This window comes from Rhea americana, unplaced genomic scaffold (genome assembly GCF_003343005.1).
Source record: "Rhea americana isolate MKP2758 unplaced genomic scaffold, rheAme1 scaffold_61, whole genome shotgun sequence".
NCBI classification, from domain to species: domain Eukaryota; kingdom Metazoa; phylum Chordata; class Aves; order Rheiformes; family Rheidae; genus Rhea; species Rhea americana.
The window spans coordinates 3,873,758-3,890,361 of NW_028186768.1; the positions used below are offsets into that span (position 1 = coordinate 3,873,758).

General features: G+C 42.4%; 1 protein-coding gene across 1 annotated transcript; it reads right to left on the reverse strand.

Moving 5' to 3' along the window:
- Nucleotides 1-2,007: 2,007 nt before the first annotated feature.
- Nucleotides 2,008-14,128, reverse strand: NELFB (negative elongation factor complex member B). Its single transcript, XM_085320133.1, has 13 exons — nucleotides 13,985-14,128; nucleotides 13,580-13,743; nucleotides 13,288-13,387; nucleotides 12,264-12,494; nucleotides 10,645-10,830; nucleotides 9,199-9,311; nucleotides 8,406-8,508; nucleotides 7,318-7,413; nucleotides 5,816-5,958; nucleotides 4,736-4,842; nucleotides 3,622-3,763; nucleotides 2,703-2,811; nucleotides 2,008-2,446 (listed from the first exon to the last, which is right to left on the reverse strand). The coding sequence occupies exons 1-13, from the start codon at nucleotides 14,084-14,086 to the stop codon at nucleotides 2,309-2,311; spliced, it is 1,734 nt and encodes a 577-aa protein (XP_085176259.1). The 5' UTR covers nucleotides 14,087-14,128; the 3' UTR covers nucleotides 2,008-2,308.
- Between the last annotated feature and the right edge of the window lie 2,476 nt (nucleotides 14,129-16,604).

Sequence of the window (16,604 nt, forward strand, 5' to 3'; positions counted from 1 at the left end):
AGCCCAGACTAAAAGGTGGTCAACCTGCAGCATAAGGGAAATCTTTTGTGACAAAAAGGATCCCTGAAACAAGGCTAAAATAACCTCAGTGTCAGAGTAAAACATGAGCTTGAATAGCAGCATTGCGAAAGACTGACCAGCAGTGAGTGATGTTAGTTTGCGTAAGTTACCAYGGCAGTTTTAACAGTTAGAAAAACAAAACTCCGCAAGTAAGACATGATGGTTAACCTCAGTTCTTGTTTCCAAGGTRTTTGATGATAGAGCTGCAGAGAGCCTACCAAACGCAATACTGACCCCAGGAGCTAGATTAGAGATGAGGTACACCAAAGCAGTAGGGGACCAAAACCTAGACTCATGCAGAAACCCAAYCCATTTCTCCCAAAAGATGCAGACAGGTCACTGCATAATTGGAGAAATAAGGCACTGAGGTGACGAAGAGAGATGAGTCTCACTTTTGTTATGAAGCCCTTGAGCTCTCAGAAGGAAGAAAACCATGCAAAGAGGAAGCAAGGAACATCTGGAAGGGATTTCCACCTCTACTTAGCTAGCTTCTGTTTCTTTTTGATGCAGCTTCAGGAGTGGAATGTCTCATCAACTCAACTGGGTACTATGAACACTCCAGTCCCAAGAAATAAGGAGAGATGGGAATAAAAACATGCTTTGTAAGATCAGGACAACCTTTCCTGGGAAGATTATGAAGCAAATCTTGGAAGCTACATTCAAAACAAAGGACAACAAAGTGACTGGCCACAGCCAGCATGGACAGGCAAATTCCAAGGGCCAGCTGTGTCTGACAAATCTGATAAYCTTCTGTGATGAGATACCTGGCTTGGTGGATGAGGGGAGAGCAGTGGATATTGTTTACATTGACTTTAAATGGCTTTTAACACAGCTGCCTGAAAAATCTGTATCACTACATTGCTGAWCTATGGATTTGGTAAGTGCATAGAAAATGGCAGGATCACCAGGCTCAAAGGGTTGTGATTAACAGTACCGAGTCCAATTGACAGCTGGCTACTAAGGGCATTCCTCAGGGGTCAGTCTGGGGCTAATATTGCTTAATGCCTCTATTAATGACCAGAGGAGAGAACACATCCCCAGCAAGTTTGCAGATGGTATCAAACTGTGGGAATGAGTTGATGCTCTGGAGGGCAGGGCTGCTACTCAGARGGATCTCAACAGGCTGGAGAAATGGACTGACAGAATCCTCATGAAGCTCAACAAAGGCAAATGCAGTTCTGCCCTTGAGCAACATAATGTAGTTTGGCCCCATTCCGAGTTAATGGTTTGACTAGAGACTTTCAAAGATGTCTTCCAACCTAAATTGTTCTGTGATTTACATGTAGGCAGCTTCCCGGTTACAGAGGACCAGACAATTTTTTTTCAGGTTCATTGCATCTGCTGAGATCAATGCAAGTCACCTGTAAACTTACATGACATACTCTTCTCTCATACCCCTCTTCCTGCACACTCTGCTTACACTGAGACAGCAAAAAAAAAATTAACTGTAACATTATAGAGAGCAACACAGACGAGACATGAAGAATATGCTGTTTTTTCAAGACAGTATTTCATTCTGCCTACCCTCACGTTAGCCTTTGTTTTCTTCASTGGCTCCAAGACTCATTTCAAGCTACTCCTTTGGGGAAAAGTGGGGAAAAGGAAGGCGAGAGGAAATGATTCAGTTTCTGACCTTCTTCATAAAAGTCTAATTGAGAAGATGGCTGCTCACTGCTTCTTGGTCTAGTGACAGCTCTTGGTACATTTGAATTTAAAGCAGCACATCTTATGGTGTACCAAAGGTGCTAGAATCTAAAACAGGAAATTACATCAGTGGAGGTAACCTTCTCTGACATTTCCTTCTGTTAAGCTCTCTAACAACTCAGAGAAGCAAACTAACAGCCATGGGAAATCTATGCTTACATGAGCTATCTGTGCATTCATAATGGAGTTTAGCACTCGTTTATCACTTCATGAAATTGAATTTAAAAATACAAGATACCAAGCTTAAAAATATGTCTTGTCTTTTCGGAAAAAGAAACGTACAGTCAGATTTAAGTGGATCTACAAGAAGACACTCAGCTATCTTTAAGAAAAGTAAACCTTTGCAATGCACTGCATACAAAGTTTTCTATCTGGCCAGAGCCAGTGAGCAGGGCAATCTGAAGTGTCTGAGAGAGCCTCAGTGGCTTTTTTTTTTTTAAGTTTCCACCCTGTAGGCAGAGACACTTGACAAGGCATGCAATGCCTTCAAGATGCAGGGCACTAGGTTAGTTCTTCCGTCTCACTCTTGCACTACAGCCAGAGCTCAGCGTGAGGCTGGTGTAGGAACAGTGGGCAAGGGCAGTTCCATGGAGGGAGTCTCAGTCACTTCAGCTGGACTAGGCTTGCGAAGCTCCAGTTTCTCAGTGAGCTGGTTATAAAGCTCCTTCACAGCTTCTCCACTCTGTTGAATGAGAAACGGGGAGGGGAGAAACAGAAGAGTCATACTTCATTCCAGCTAGAGCACTAAATATGCAATTACCACGAATGTTTTAACACAAACCAATGTACAAAGAGGAAGTTACAATGTAATTAAGACATAACTTGGAATACTGCGAAAGCTGCTATCTGAGCTGAACACATGTTCCATTAAATTATGTCTGGGGAGGCAGCTGCTTCATTTGCAATTATTTCTTCCTTTCTCATGCTTCTCTTCTTACCTGCTTGGTGGGTTCCAAAGCCTTCTGGAGAGACTCTAACTTGGCAGGAGCCACTTTATGATGGAGATGAAGCAGCAGTCTTAGGACATGTCTATGTACATTCTCCTTTCTGCAAACAGCAATTTTAAAGCAGAATAACTGATATAAACAAACATAGTCTTATTTGAGAAAGAGAAAGCTAAGCAATAGTATTAGAAGGATACCTTACACACCCAGAGACTGAGAGCTTTCTTATAATTTGCCAAAACACCTCAGAACTGCCTGCATGCTACAAAACGCTAAGCCTGCCTTAGATCTCCAAGCAATTCATATAATCATTCAACAGYGGTGGACTAACTATAGCAGCTATGAGAAAGGAAGGACAGATTTTAAGTACAGACTGTATTAAGCGGCAGTAGCTGGTCTCTCTGTTGGCCAGGCCTTATGCACATTCAGGAGAATGTCTGTGCCTCAGTATACGTGGAGGAAGTGGTAGCAGCAGCAGATTCTGCTATGCTTGAACAGCAGTTCTAGTCACCTTTGAGGAAGCATTCTGGAGGTTAGATTTGCTCTGAAGGCCWCCAGTTAAACCACACTGACTTTACAGAATTAATAGATAAAAACAAGTTTTTTGTGTGCAGCTGATACTACAAAAAGCTGAAGTTAACTTTTTGTATTCACAGCAACTGCAAACCATGAAGAATATTGTTTTTTGCATCTCCATTTTGCAAACAAGGAATTTACAGTTTAGGTAATAATTTATAATCAACACAATTTTTCAGTTAAAAAAATCACAAAACATAAACCTTTTTTTTAAAAAAAAAATGTTATTGGGCTAATATTTCCACTATATGCTGAAAGATTAAACAATAGATCCAAATAGTACAGCCTCTCTCCGCTGTCCTGTAAACTCACTTTTGTTGAGAAACATCAGATTTACCTTGAGCATGCAGTGAGAAAGAAGCCATCAAAGAGACTGGYGCAGAACTCCTCAAGTGCAAATTCATCACCCAGCAGCGTGAGGTTACCAGTGAGCAAATGCAGAAAAATATCACTGAAGGCCAAGTCACTGAATGTCTCAACTGCACAACACAAAAGCAAAGAGATTAAGATCGGCAAGAACGTGCCAGACCCTGACAACACAGCAGCAAGTGTTCCTGCCGAAAGCTTTGCAGTAAACTTTCCTTCACTGACTCCTGCAAGATGTAATCCATGCAGGTGGCTACGACCTTCCAGACATWAAAATACTAAAAACAGTGGGGGTGAGAAGAGCTTGTGGAAAACCCGTGTCTGCACCAAGACTCAAGTCCCACGTAATAGCTGACTGTTGCCAAAATCACAAACTCCCCTAATAACCTTCTCCACAATCCTCTCTGCTCATGGCCATGTCCACCTCCTTGTGCTTCTTAGACCCCACAGYGAGCAGATGCAAACCACTTACCTGGTGGAAAATTCCCCAGCACAGATGAGCTCAGCAAAGTGTCAAAACACCAGAGGTGGGGGAAGGCAAGGAGTGGAGACATGAAACCCTCCCCAATTACTGGCAGCAGCAATTCCTAAGATTAATTCAGAGCTCWTATTAAACTTAACCTACAGAAGTCAGTGAAGAAGGTAACCCCAGGGAGAAGTTTAGGGATGTCTTTGGTCTTGTTTTGTTACAAGTTTTTTCACTACACTGCTGAGTCCCACAGATTTCAAGCCATRTACAACTACTGTGAGCTGCAGAAGAATTAAGCCACCTGCTGTTTTATCTTTCAGTTTCACTTCAAATAGCTCTCAGCTAATTTCATTGTTAATACAATCTTTGATATAAAGAACTACTGAACTTCAGTCAATATGCCTAAATCTTGAATCAGCAGAAAAATCCCAATTGCAGACAGAAATAAGCACATCCTTTTGCAGGGCCTTACAACTAAGTTACCAGAACAGCCAAAACCAAAATGCAATCTCTTTGACTTCAAAAATCACATTGATTTCAGGTTCTTCTATGCCTTCTTCTAGCTTTCCAACACAAGGCAAACAGTTATARAGTAGAAGACAAGAACAAAACTCACCCAGTGCCGGCAGAAGTCTAAGGAAAGCATTCTTGTTCCTCTGTTTAGTGATGTGAAGGATGTAATATAGCCCAATCTCACAAGCTATTCTGTTCTCCTGCAAGAATCTGTTATGGCCCAAAAAAGGCTCTTAATCAATAAAGCAAGTACAGATCCAAAAAAAAAATAAAAATAAGAGGATTTAAAATTCAGTGTTGGGTAGGAATCAAGCAGTTACTGCAATAGTTAACCTCAAACCCGACGAGAAGCAGCTACTTGGTGACTGAGTAAATCACTAAATCCACTGCCACAATCCAAAAAAAGTACCATTTGCCCTGTSTCACAATCAAACAATCAGATTTGATTGTGAGCATTTAAAATAGTATTAACAATAAAAAGTTCTCATTCAAAATGAGATTTAGAACAGGCCTAAAGACTTAAACATGATACAAAGTCCAATTTTGTTTTGTTTTAAAGGTTTCCCAAAGGTCAAATACCAATGCTGCAATAAAGCAGCTGTAAGTACGCCTCTACTGGGATACAATATTCATTCTGGATTCTGACACACAGATAAGAATTTTGCTCAAAATTAGTGCAAGAGCTGAACACAACTGAACATACAGAGGATGTTTGTTTATCTTGAAGTCCCTGGAGTGATAGGTTATCAACAGAGAATGAGTCTCTGTGATAAAATGCAAATCTTACAATCTACACCAGCACTCATTAGATAGCAAGCATGGGCAGATGCACCCAAGTTAAATGATATCACTCAAACATTTATCATGCACTGCTTGGGAAGCTACGTAAGCAGCATATTTGAAAGCTGTAATACCAAATACTTTCATATACACCATGCAGAAACAACAGTCATATCAAGAAACATTATTATTTTATGTAAATAAATTGTATTTGAGGAATCATGGTGGAAAACTGTTCTGCTAATGGATAATTTCAGCCTTAATTAGTTAGAGCTAAATCATACCCCAAGAAAGTCTTCATTTTACCACATACGCTGCTATTTCCTGTCAGCATTGGCTGACAGGATGYTTTGCTTTGGTAACATGACTAATGTGTATAAAATTGGCAAGGCAGATTACGTACTTGGTGAAAGCTTCAGGGATCGCGCTGGGGTAGGGAATTGGCCCCTTCTCTTCTGAAGGCAGTTTCTGATCTACATTGAACGTGTGGTCGTCCACCACAAAAGACATCAACATAGGCAAGAACTTCGTGATCAACTCAGCTTCCTTAGAAGGACGAAAGAATAGAGGGGAAAAAAAACARTATCTGCATCAATCAGTTCATGCCATCTAAAAGTCTCAAGAGTATTTTAACAAATATTGAGCCAATATTATGATCCCCATTCTAAACTTAGGAAAACACCTTTCAGACATCTAGTTCCTTTCAACTTGCTTGAAAACTTCACTTCCACGTGCTCCAGTGGTAATTAGGAAAACTGCAGTACATCACCACATCTAAAGATGTGCTCCTGCTCAAACTCTTTGAATTGACAATTACATAATGTGTATTTCTTCAGAGATATCTTTTCCAGTATTTCTGCAAGCGCTATATAATAAGGATGGTATCAAACTGCTTTTATCAACAATTGTAAATTCTTTTGTTCATTCCCTAAACTGATTGAATAGCAACAAGAAAAAGTTTGTGTGCATCTCCCCTCCACACACACTGGCTCTGTAAGAGACAGATCAACCACCTGTGTTGTCCCATTCACAGAACGGGAGGCTACCGCTTGTGAAATCACAAATAGAACAGATTTTAAATACAGATGTGATTTCCTTTAGAAGAAAGCTTCAAAATTTCTTTCCACAAGACTCAGGAGAACACTTCCAATGAGCTGCAGGATAATCATAGTGYTACTAGAGTGTCAGTAATCTTTACCATTACAGTCTGAGTATTGATGCACACTCCTCCCATGGTAAATTTAAACATGCAATCAGCCTGCAACACACATCTTGGAGACTTCAACCGTCCCTGAGGGATGCTTTACACTCCAGAATAGAAACATCAAGTTTCTCTTGAGAAACTGTACTACTGTGCAACACCGTGGTTGGCCTTCCCACTGTCAGCTGAATATATCTGCTCCCAGAGCTCATTAGGGCTGCCTATAATACTGGCCAAAGGAACAACACAGAGAAATTGCCATTCAGTAATTCAGCAGCTGAATGTAACCCTTACATAAATCTACTGTCACAGAGATCTGGAAGGCAAAAATATTTTTCCTGTCAATGAGAAGGTACCACACTGTTACCAAAGCTTCACAGCAGCCTCCAAAATGCTGCTTTCTCATACAAAATCTGCTTTATAAACCCGTCATTTGGGTGGAATGTCCCAGGAATAATGAGCAATCAGTGAGAACAGTAATAGAGCGAGAGATCAGATTAAAAACAGCAAATGCCAGACATTCATGGAAATGAAAAAGTATGTAAACAAGGTTTACAGTGTGCCAGTTGATTTGCTGCTCTGTGAACAGTTACATTCTTTTTCCATGAAAGCTATAACGAGACGTATGCAGAAAGCTGACCTGAATATTGAAATATGCAAACAGAAGACAAAGAAAACAAGAAACAAATCTAAAGAAGGCTCACCATTTTTGGTTCCTTGAAGACTTGGCTGTCAATCATGTCCCAAGCACCTTGTCCTAGAGACAGCATCCTAAGGAGCAGCAGCAGATCTGGGCTTTCCTCGAATTTTAAGAGGAAGAAAAAAACAGCTATTTTCATCYTCTACAAGTTGTATATATGGACATTTATTTGAAAGTAGTAGTTCAGATTCAAATTTCTCCTGGATTAAAGATTGCTGGTCAAAGAYTGCTGGAGGCAACCAGTTCTCTGATTTAATTGACAACTGATTGCTCAAAGTGATTCAAATAGCYGCAAGCACAAATCAGCCACACCCGAGGTCTTTTTTTTCATAACATTTTATAAAGTGCCAAGAGTTATGCAGCCATTCTGATCACGACACTGTTTTCAAAGGTGTCCAGTCAAATTAGCATAATGAAATACAATGTGTGACAGGATGAATCACAGCATCTCAACAGAAGCAAGTAACAGAAAGACTATGTAAGAATGATATCAGTTTATCATTTATATCATGCCCTAAAACCAAAACAATTTTCAATTTTAAACTGTCATGAAGCAATTATTTAATCCAACAATGAAATTTGAAAATCCCAGGGATGAAAAACAGCAAATGCCTCATACTGTTCAGGCTCCTGTAAGGCTAGCCTCCTCTTAACATTTAAGTACCTCCTGCAGATACTACTCGCAGGAAGTGTACCATATCAGAGCCAACCGACCAGAGCAGTGTAAATTAACCCATCAAGTTTACCACGGCAGGGAAGAAGTGCTGCTGCTGTAAGACAAATTGCTGGAAGGACAAAGCAGGAATATGCACACAGACATAACTCTTAGGACAGAATAAGCCAGACAGAGAAGTCACTGCCAATTTGGAAAGCTCAAAAATACCTGCCTCTGAAGAGCGCACATRTAGAGTTCTAAGTTAAGTGCTACGAATGGAAAGGTGGTATTACATTTCCCCTATTTCAGTTTACACATGCATTTGAGAGCTTAGCTGTACTACCTCCATTGTGCCAGTCTCTGGAATTTGATGATGAATGCCACTCAATTTAGGCTCTAGCAGTATCACATCAAGCACACAGGCTCCCCATACTCACCCTGGGTAAGGTGTCCTGCCCAACCAGGTCTTGTAGGTGCCTTATGGTACTCAAGGCTAAGGTGTTAATGGCAAAGGGATCACACAAGATCATAGATAAGTCCCTAAAAAGAAGCAAAATCAAATGTATGTCACGCATGGCAACTAATCTTACAATCTAGTTCTGCATCCAGCTGTAGGACACCAACTTCTAGAGGGCACATTTACACCAGCATGAGAACTGAGTCTGTAAAGTATCAGATGGAGTATCAAGCAGTGTGTGTATGTTTTACATTTTTATAACTATATACATATAGTTACAGTATATATAGAAAGAGAGAGAGAGAGAGAGATAAATTCAGGACAAATATTGTAGCAATAACCTCACTGTAATAACACAAAAATGTGAATTTCTAGCTTTTACTACCTATCAATCTGATGAACATTCTCTAGCCTTGAAAAAAACACCATGAATATTACTTCTTTTGACTTGAAAGAGGAAGTTCTCTGAAAATGACTACTAAAGGTTTTTTGCACTGAAATGAAACAGGTGACCTCACAAAATCAGTTGCCAGGCCATGAGGGAGACTGTAACAATCACTGAAGGATGGTAACGTAAGCAGTATAAATTGCATCATGTGAGCGTGCCTAGCAGAATGATGCCGATCAGTGCACTGAATCGGAGCATATGGTAGGACTACTGGTTGTTACGTGGCTTCAAGGAAGGAAGAACTAACACCTAACATACCCGTCAGATGTTGTGGCTRTTAGGAACCCATTTTTGATTTCTCAATAAACAGCCTAAAACAGCTTACCCCAATACTTGTTCCTGTCCTTTCTTCACTCCGTCCAGAAACCCTTGCAACTCACGAGCTCTCTTGTTGTCCACAAACTTCTCACGAATGCAGGCATCAAGGCACCAGGTGAACTGTTACAAAAAAAAAAAAAAGAAAAAAAAAAGAGAACACTTTATGATAACCACAGAAATTAATCTAAACTGGCATAAAATACATGATGTCATAGAAAATAGGCTCAGAATAACCTCCAAATCTCTAGAATTAATATCCTTCATTAGTATACTAATATATGGTAACAAGCTGATCACAAATACAGAGGAGGTCAAAAATACAAGCTTCTCAAAAGAAGGCCAGAGACAGAGATGTAAGTTCAATGGATACCACTTTCTCCCCCCCACACACCCCGAAAAACACACTCCCTGGCAATTAAGGAATAAACACCTATAAAATATACAACTGCCTAGTACACCTGATCAGTGTGGAGTTACAGAAGGAGGAGGTTTATACAGAAGCAGCATCATTTAGCAGTAAGAACGTGGGATATTTTAGCCACAGCAATACCACTCCTACCCTTTAAGGAAGGGATAATGAAAGTAGAGCTGCCTCTCCTTTATAATTTCATTATCAAAATGGAAAGACAGTTGAGTGAAACATTCTATCCAACCTAAAATAAAGCGTTTTCCCATTGTGAAAACAACATACATTCATCAACATTTCAGTTKTCATTTTAAAATTAAAAAAAGACAAAAATCTGTCCAAGTTTTCTGAAATGCTTTCATCACAGCATACTTTCCTCACATCAGTCACTGCATTGGAAGTGGAAAGAACGAGGTCACTAAAAATGATCTATAAATAAAACAAGAACTGCCGTCTTGTACACAGTCCGGGTGCGTGTACTGGTTTTGAGACTCTTGACCAGAGGACATTAAAGAGCGTGCAATAACATTTATCACCACTTTAGTACCTATTCTCTATAAGCAGAATACACGTAAAACTTAGCATGTCCCCCAATATTTTAATAGTTTAATGTTTCTTATAATTCAAGATCCGAAGTACTTAATCAGTTACACTCCATCTATCAACAGACTATGTGTGTATCACACTACAGGCAAAACAGGGAGGGCAGTATGCTTTGATTAAGAACCTGGGACTAGCYAACGTTTTTGATTATTTTTGCAGCATCTGCATAGGTCAGATTAGACACTACTTTAAACACTGCACAAGTACCATAAATTTGAACGATTTATGGGTAATGAAATGAAAGCTGCTGGTTAACCAAGATGAAATTTTCACCTGAAGTTCCAAGGAATATAAGATGACTTTTGGATTCAAGTTCTGAACTCTCTTCACAGAGAGGAGTCATCTTCTCTGAGCTGAAGACCTACAGGGCAGCAGGTATGCACAACAGTGGGCGAAACAGAAAATTGTCCAGTAATACTCCTATCTGTCCAACATGCTTAATACCTTATGACATGGGTCAACGGTGCAGATTTCACTGATATCCAGGTCATGCAGCGACATCAGGAGCTCTGCTCTTAGTGTGCAGTAATGAACATTCCTTGTCCGAAGGAACAAAGTTCTCAGAAACTGTAACACCATATCGTAGAGCTTCACATTCTTCCCAATCATCTGGGTCAGCTTCTGAACCACCTAAACCCAAAGCAGAAAAATGTGCACTCACTATCAAGAGATYCTGCTACCTCACAAAAGACTTAAAGTTAATTCTTTTACATGATTTATCAAGTCTGAAACATCCACATTGAAATGAGTTCCTTAAAAGGATATTTTATACCAGAATTTCCAATAGTGTTTATTCAAGAAATGTTCACTAGCTATTTCACAGCCATTATGGAAGAACAAACTTTTTAAAAATGTCTCTCTTTACAAGTGCTTCAATTTGTTTTAGTAAAGTGTTCAGTTATGCAAAAGGGTAGACAGCAGTACTTGTTATTAATAATAAAACTTACAATTACTGTAACACTGAAGGAAATTCGCTTTTCATTGGAAGGCTTTTTGTACTTCYGTCTACCTTTAGACAATGATCATGAGGATGAGGTAAATCTGCAGCATAAAAATCTCAAGCAATTGCACCAGTGAACTTACATTAAAAGCAGGCTCTTGAAAGTAAATCAGATGCAAGCCAAATCCCTCAAATAACAGATGCGCTACCTTCTCTGATATTGGAGCTTTACACTGTCTTATCACGGTGATTTGTTAGCATCCTCAAGGTCCTTACAGAAACTCTAGCATTTCCCTTTTGGAGCAAAAGCCTCCTGAAGTAATGGGATATATTATAGTTGAGCCAATCTAATAGTTTGCTATCACCAGAAAGSGGAGAGACTCACTCCTCCTAACAACTGTGACACTGTCCTATCCCAGCTCAAGCCTACCTGTGTGATCCAGCACACCTCCTTGCAACAGCTTTRGTGCTTGCTGATCTCTTTGTTGAGCAGGTTCAACTCACTAACTTGGAAAACTACTTACTGTTCTTATTTGCTAAGGTTTCTGTGGCATTTACTGAGCTGAATCAGCTCACAGAAGGGTGTGATAATCGCCAGAGCTAGAAGTAGGGAGGAGAGGAGCAGGACCTGCCCTTCCAGTGGCAGTGTTGGATCAGCTCAGCCACCTCAAATACTTCCATCCATCTTTTCTGAAGGCCAGCTTAGCTACAATTTTCAATGCTCCTTTCCATTTTTATAAAAAGAAAAAAAAAAGAAAAAAAAAACAGAAAAGATTTTGTTTGTCCTGCTAAAGAAAAAAAAGATTTAAGATATCCAAACTGATTTGATAGAGATGTTCAGTCTTCAGAATAACKGAGGGATATTAAAGCCAGACTGAGTGATAAAGGCAACCTAGAACATTAACAAATTATCACACAGCACTGATTAACTATTAAAATAATTCCTGCTGCTTTGATCAAAGTATGTAAGCTGGCTTTTCTTGTAAATTATTTGTCCATTCAATCAACTTGAAGTTAGTAGCAAAGTTRGGGAGGTAAGACAGACTCTTGATTATTTGAAGTTGACAATAAAGTTAACAAATTCCACTTGAGAACATGTTGTAAGAGGTTTCCTTGTTCTTACCTCTCCTTGACGTCTTGTTTTGGGAGATGGGCTGAAAAAGTTGTGCAAGACAGAAATATCATTGCTGAAGAGAATATTTTCTTTCTCCAGGATGTATTGCTTCAGCAGCGGAGATACTTCATCACCAAAGAGGGCTTGGTTATCCTGCCAGATCTGGCGTTTTACCTCCACGGCACATGCTTTATACAAATCCTTGTCTGCCATTACTAACTTCAGCTTCTTTTCAGGGACCTATAATCAGTTTAGCAGTTACCAAAGTATAGAGCAGCTGAGYTACCTGACTGTCCAAGCAACAGGTTATTGACTACAGAAGACATCTAAATCACAGTCCGAGACAGTTTCATAATTTGCACAACAATGCTATTTAATAAAAGGAAATATCACAGATTCACCTTTTGCCTCCCCTATTCCTGTAACAGTAAGCCAGTCTTAAGACACTTAGTTCTTATAAAACCAGATAATACACCAAGTTTTTCATCTTTTTTTTTTGTCTCTCCAAAGAGGATAAAAGGCTTGATTTAAAACTGTGAAACTAAGTTTTAGGGTGATGATTAAAAACTCAGTAGCTTTAAAAATTCTAGTGGCAGTTTTGAATCCATTGCCTTAGGCATAATATGATGCTTTTAACAAAGCTGCTCCTTCTAGGAATCTTGCTTCATAGACCTTTATCTCTCCTGTCCACCTCTAGTTGTATTCTTCAACTCTTATTTTCCATTTGCCATAGATAAGTATTTAAGTCAGCTATGAAAAAAACCTCCTATTGCTGAACTTGACTGTTTTTAGGAAGCTCCATGTATTGAATAAAGAAGAAACAGTCTTCTCCAATTATGAAAATGTAAAATGCTTTTTGAACTGATCTATTAAATTGCTAACAGATACAAGAATGAWATAAATCTTTACTTGTTTCCTAACAGTGAACAACAAACCTATAGACTGTCTGCAGATGCAGCCCCTAAGAGCACAGCTAAGGGAAGCTACCCAGCAGAGATGTGAYAGAACAGGCCAACTGCAGCAGTGCTTTTACCTTGGGCAAATGCTTCATGACACACATTACTACAGGCTGTATGGAAGGCATCTTGACCAGGGAAAAACTCTTCTCTAGGAGATCTTCCAGCTTCTTGTATCTGAAAGTGGATACATTTAAAGAGACTCTAAGYAATGATTATCAGGAAAGGACTGCAGTGACTCATCTCAAGGCCACTGCAACTTGTGCTCCCAGAATCCTAACTCTCACGCACAAGTCACTTGCCTACAGTAAGTGCTTACAAATGGATTTTCTAACTCAGCCCAAAGAACCAACCAGACTGCTCACACACCTTTCCTCAACTTTCCCTTCCAAAGCAATGGCCGAGACCCTCTCCAGCAGCTTCTCCCTCAGCTCATCGAACACCGACTGGTGAAACTCGAGTCTGGGGGTGCCGTGCAGGTCCAGGAAGGGCAGGGCCGACTGCAGGGAGGGCAGCAGGACTCCATTTTCCGTCTGCCAACACAAACACCGGACAGGGACAGAGGGCTCGGTTAGCTCGCTCCGCTGGCCACAAACGACAGCACGGAGCGCTAMAGCTATGCTGGCTACGGAAAAACAAACATAAAATAAAATAGAAAAAAAGGGAGAGAGAGAAGGRAGGAGCCCCAGGAGCCCCCTTCAGGCCTTCCCGCGCCGCCCTCGCGCACGCAGCCGGCCCGCTGCCGCCGGCCCTCCCCGCGGCGCCCCGCACCACCTGGAACTGCTCGATGGCCTTCAGCGGCTCCGTGCAGTTGGTCAGCGTCTCCTTGAGGTCCTCGCCGTTGGCCACCCCCAGTTCCTGCAGCCCCGCGTACATGGCGGCGCCGCCGGGCCCAGCCGGGCCCGCTCCCGCCCCCGCCTCCCCCCCGCCCCCCGGCTCCCCCAGGGCCGCCGCGGTCCGTCGCGCTCTCGGGTCCCCCGGCTCGAGCCGGTCCCTCACTCTTCTCCGCCCGCCCGCGCCGGCCCGCGGAACGCGTTGCGCCGCACCAAGGTTCCGCGGCGGCGCCTGCCGTGCCGGCCCGGGCAGCTCCCGCTCCTCGCACGCCTCGAGCTCGGCCGCCAGGGCGTGCGGGGCGCTGCGGGGCTCGCTGCGCCCCCGCCACGGCGAGCCAGCGGGCCCTGGGCCTTTGCCGCCCCGGCGCTGCCGGCCGCAGACGGCTGGAGCCCGAGCTGCRGCCCCCGGGAGGGCGGCCCAGGCTCCGCCGGGCCTCGGGGGGCGATCTGTGCTTGGAGCGTTGCTGTGCAGGGTGTGCGCTCCATGCAACTGGCCGTATTACCCGCAGCGTGACCTGTGGCTTTATTAGCCCGGTGCTCAGGGTGGGCTGTGACTCCTTGGCTGATTGCTGACAGAGGCTCATGGAAACGGGAAATGCAAGCAAAACTTGGGAAAGGAGAAGTAGCCTCTCCTCTTCCATTGTTTGACCTTCACAAGCCCCTACTTTAGGATATTTGTTACAAAATGGGTAACAAATTTCTGCTACCCTACTTCCTTCTCTGTAAGATCTGCAGACATGCTCCAGGATTATTCTCTTCCTCATCTGGCTGGAATTTCTGGCTAAATTCACTCTCAAAAATCAGCTCTCTTACACGCTGTCCATTGGGCACAGAACCAGGCTGCAATACTTTCCCTCCTGACAGCAGGGGAATGTTTAAGTATGTGGAATTTCACTCTCCGCTCTGCATGTAGACGGCACTTCTTTGAGAGGAGCGATGCCTAGGGCACCTCTTTTGTTCCCTATGCTGCAGCAAGCTGGACTGCTCTTTGACTCTTCCCAGTGAGCTACGTGAAAGCRTGCTTGTCCTTCTGGGCAGATGTGAGAGCAGTGAGGAAGGAGGATCGTCAGCACTCAGGCAATTTAATTGGCATCCTCATTACAAAGTGGAGCATTATCAGCCCAAATGTAAACAAACCCTAAGCTGCTGCCTTAGCTAGGGCAGATGTAAACAGCACTGCAGGCACATACGCGTTTGAGCTATGGACCAGCAAAATCTGAACAGGAGTCTGGCTGCACCGCAGGAAAATGAAGGCATCCTTGGCACTTCCCTTAAAAATACCTAAGACTGAGAGATGCATATCTCTGCACCAAGAATGTGTCATCCTTTTAATTCTGTAGATGGAGGCCTGACTAGCAAAATCTTCTGCCAGCTATGGGGACAAATGCCACCATCAGGTCTTGCCAATAAACAGTCTAGATAGCAGAAATTAAAACGTTTCTTTATGGGAGTTGCACTTACATTTCTAGACTCAATCACTATGAAATAGAGACAACATGCAACAAATACCCTCCTTCCAGATTTTTCTTCAGAAATTCTCTTTCTGGAGACTTTTGCTTTTGGCACTGGGAAAGGAAAAAGCGGGTGCCCCTTTTGTGAAGTCTGAGGACTATTTTTCAGAAAGACATATACGGGTACCGAGGCTAATATTGGTCATTCTGCAGCGAAAACCATCTGAGCAGCCCCCCGTCTTCCACGAAAAGTCCTGCTTCACTAACAGGGCCCACAGCAAGGACTAAGCCAGCCAAAGTCTCCTGTGTGTGGAAACCCAGAAATGCAGCTATTTTCCTGTCCCAGTTGCCACCTAAATGTAAATGAGATGGTAAGAGCAAGTTGAATCACAGAATCACAGAATGGTTGAAGTTGGAAAGGACCTCTGGAGATCATCTAGTCCAACCCCTCTGCTCAAGCAGGGTCACCTACAGCATGTTAGACAGGATTGCATCGAGCTAGGTTTTGGATATCTCCAGAGGAGGAGACTCCACAACCTCTCTGGGCAACCTGTTCCAGTGCTCTCTGACAGTAAAGAAGTTCTTCATATTCAGGCGGAACTTGCTGTGTTTCAGTTTGTGCCTGTTGCCTCTTGTGTTTTTGTTGGACACCACTGAAAAGAGTTTGGCCCCATCCCCTTGACACCCCCCACCCATAAGGTATTTGTAGACATTGATAAGATCCCCTCTCGGTCTTCTCCACTCTAAATAGGTCCAGGTCTTGCAGCCTTTCCTCATAGGGGAGATGCTGCAGTCCTCTGATCATCTTCACAGCCCTATGCTGGACCCTCTCCAGCAGGTCCATGTCTCTCTTGCACTAGGGAGCACAGAACTGGACACAGTAAAAGAAAGGAAAGGAGAGGAAATTGGCAGAGTGCCAACTCTCACTGCCAGCCCAGAGGGATGTTTGCTTGCAGAAAAATGCCCCAGGTCCACAATGATGCTGAGCATGGCCCTCAGATGAAATGTAAATCCATCTAAAAGGAGTTTCCCACTTCCAATTTTGGAATTATTCCTCACTCTGCCAAGCTCAGAATACCAAACAGATGAGTTTGTCTGCTTTCTGCTTAT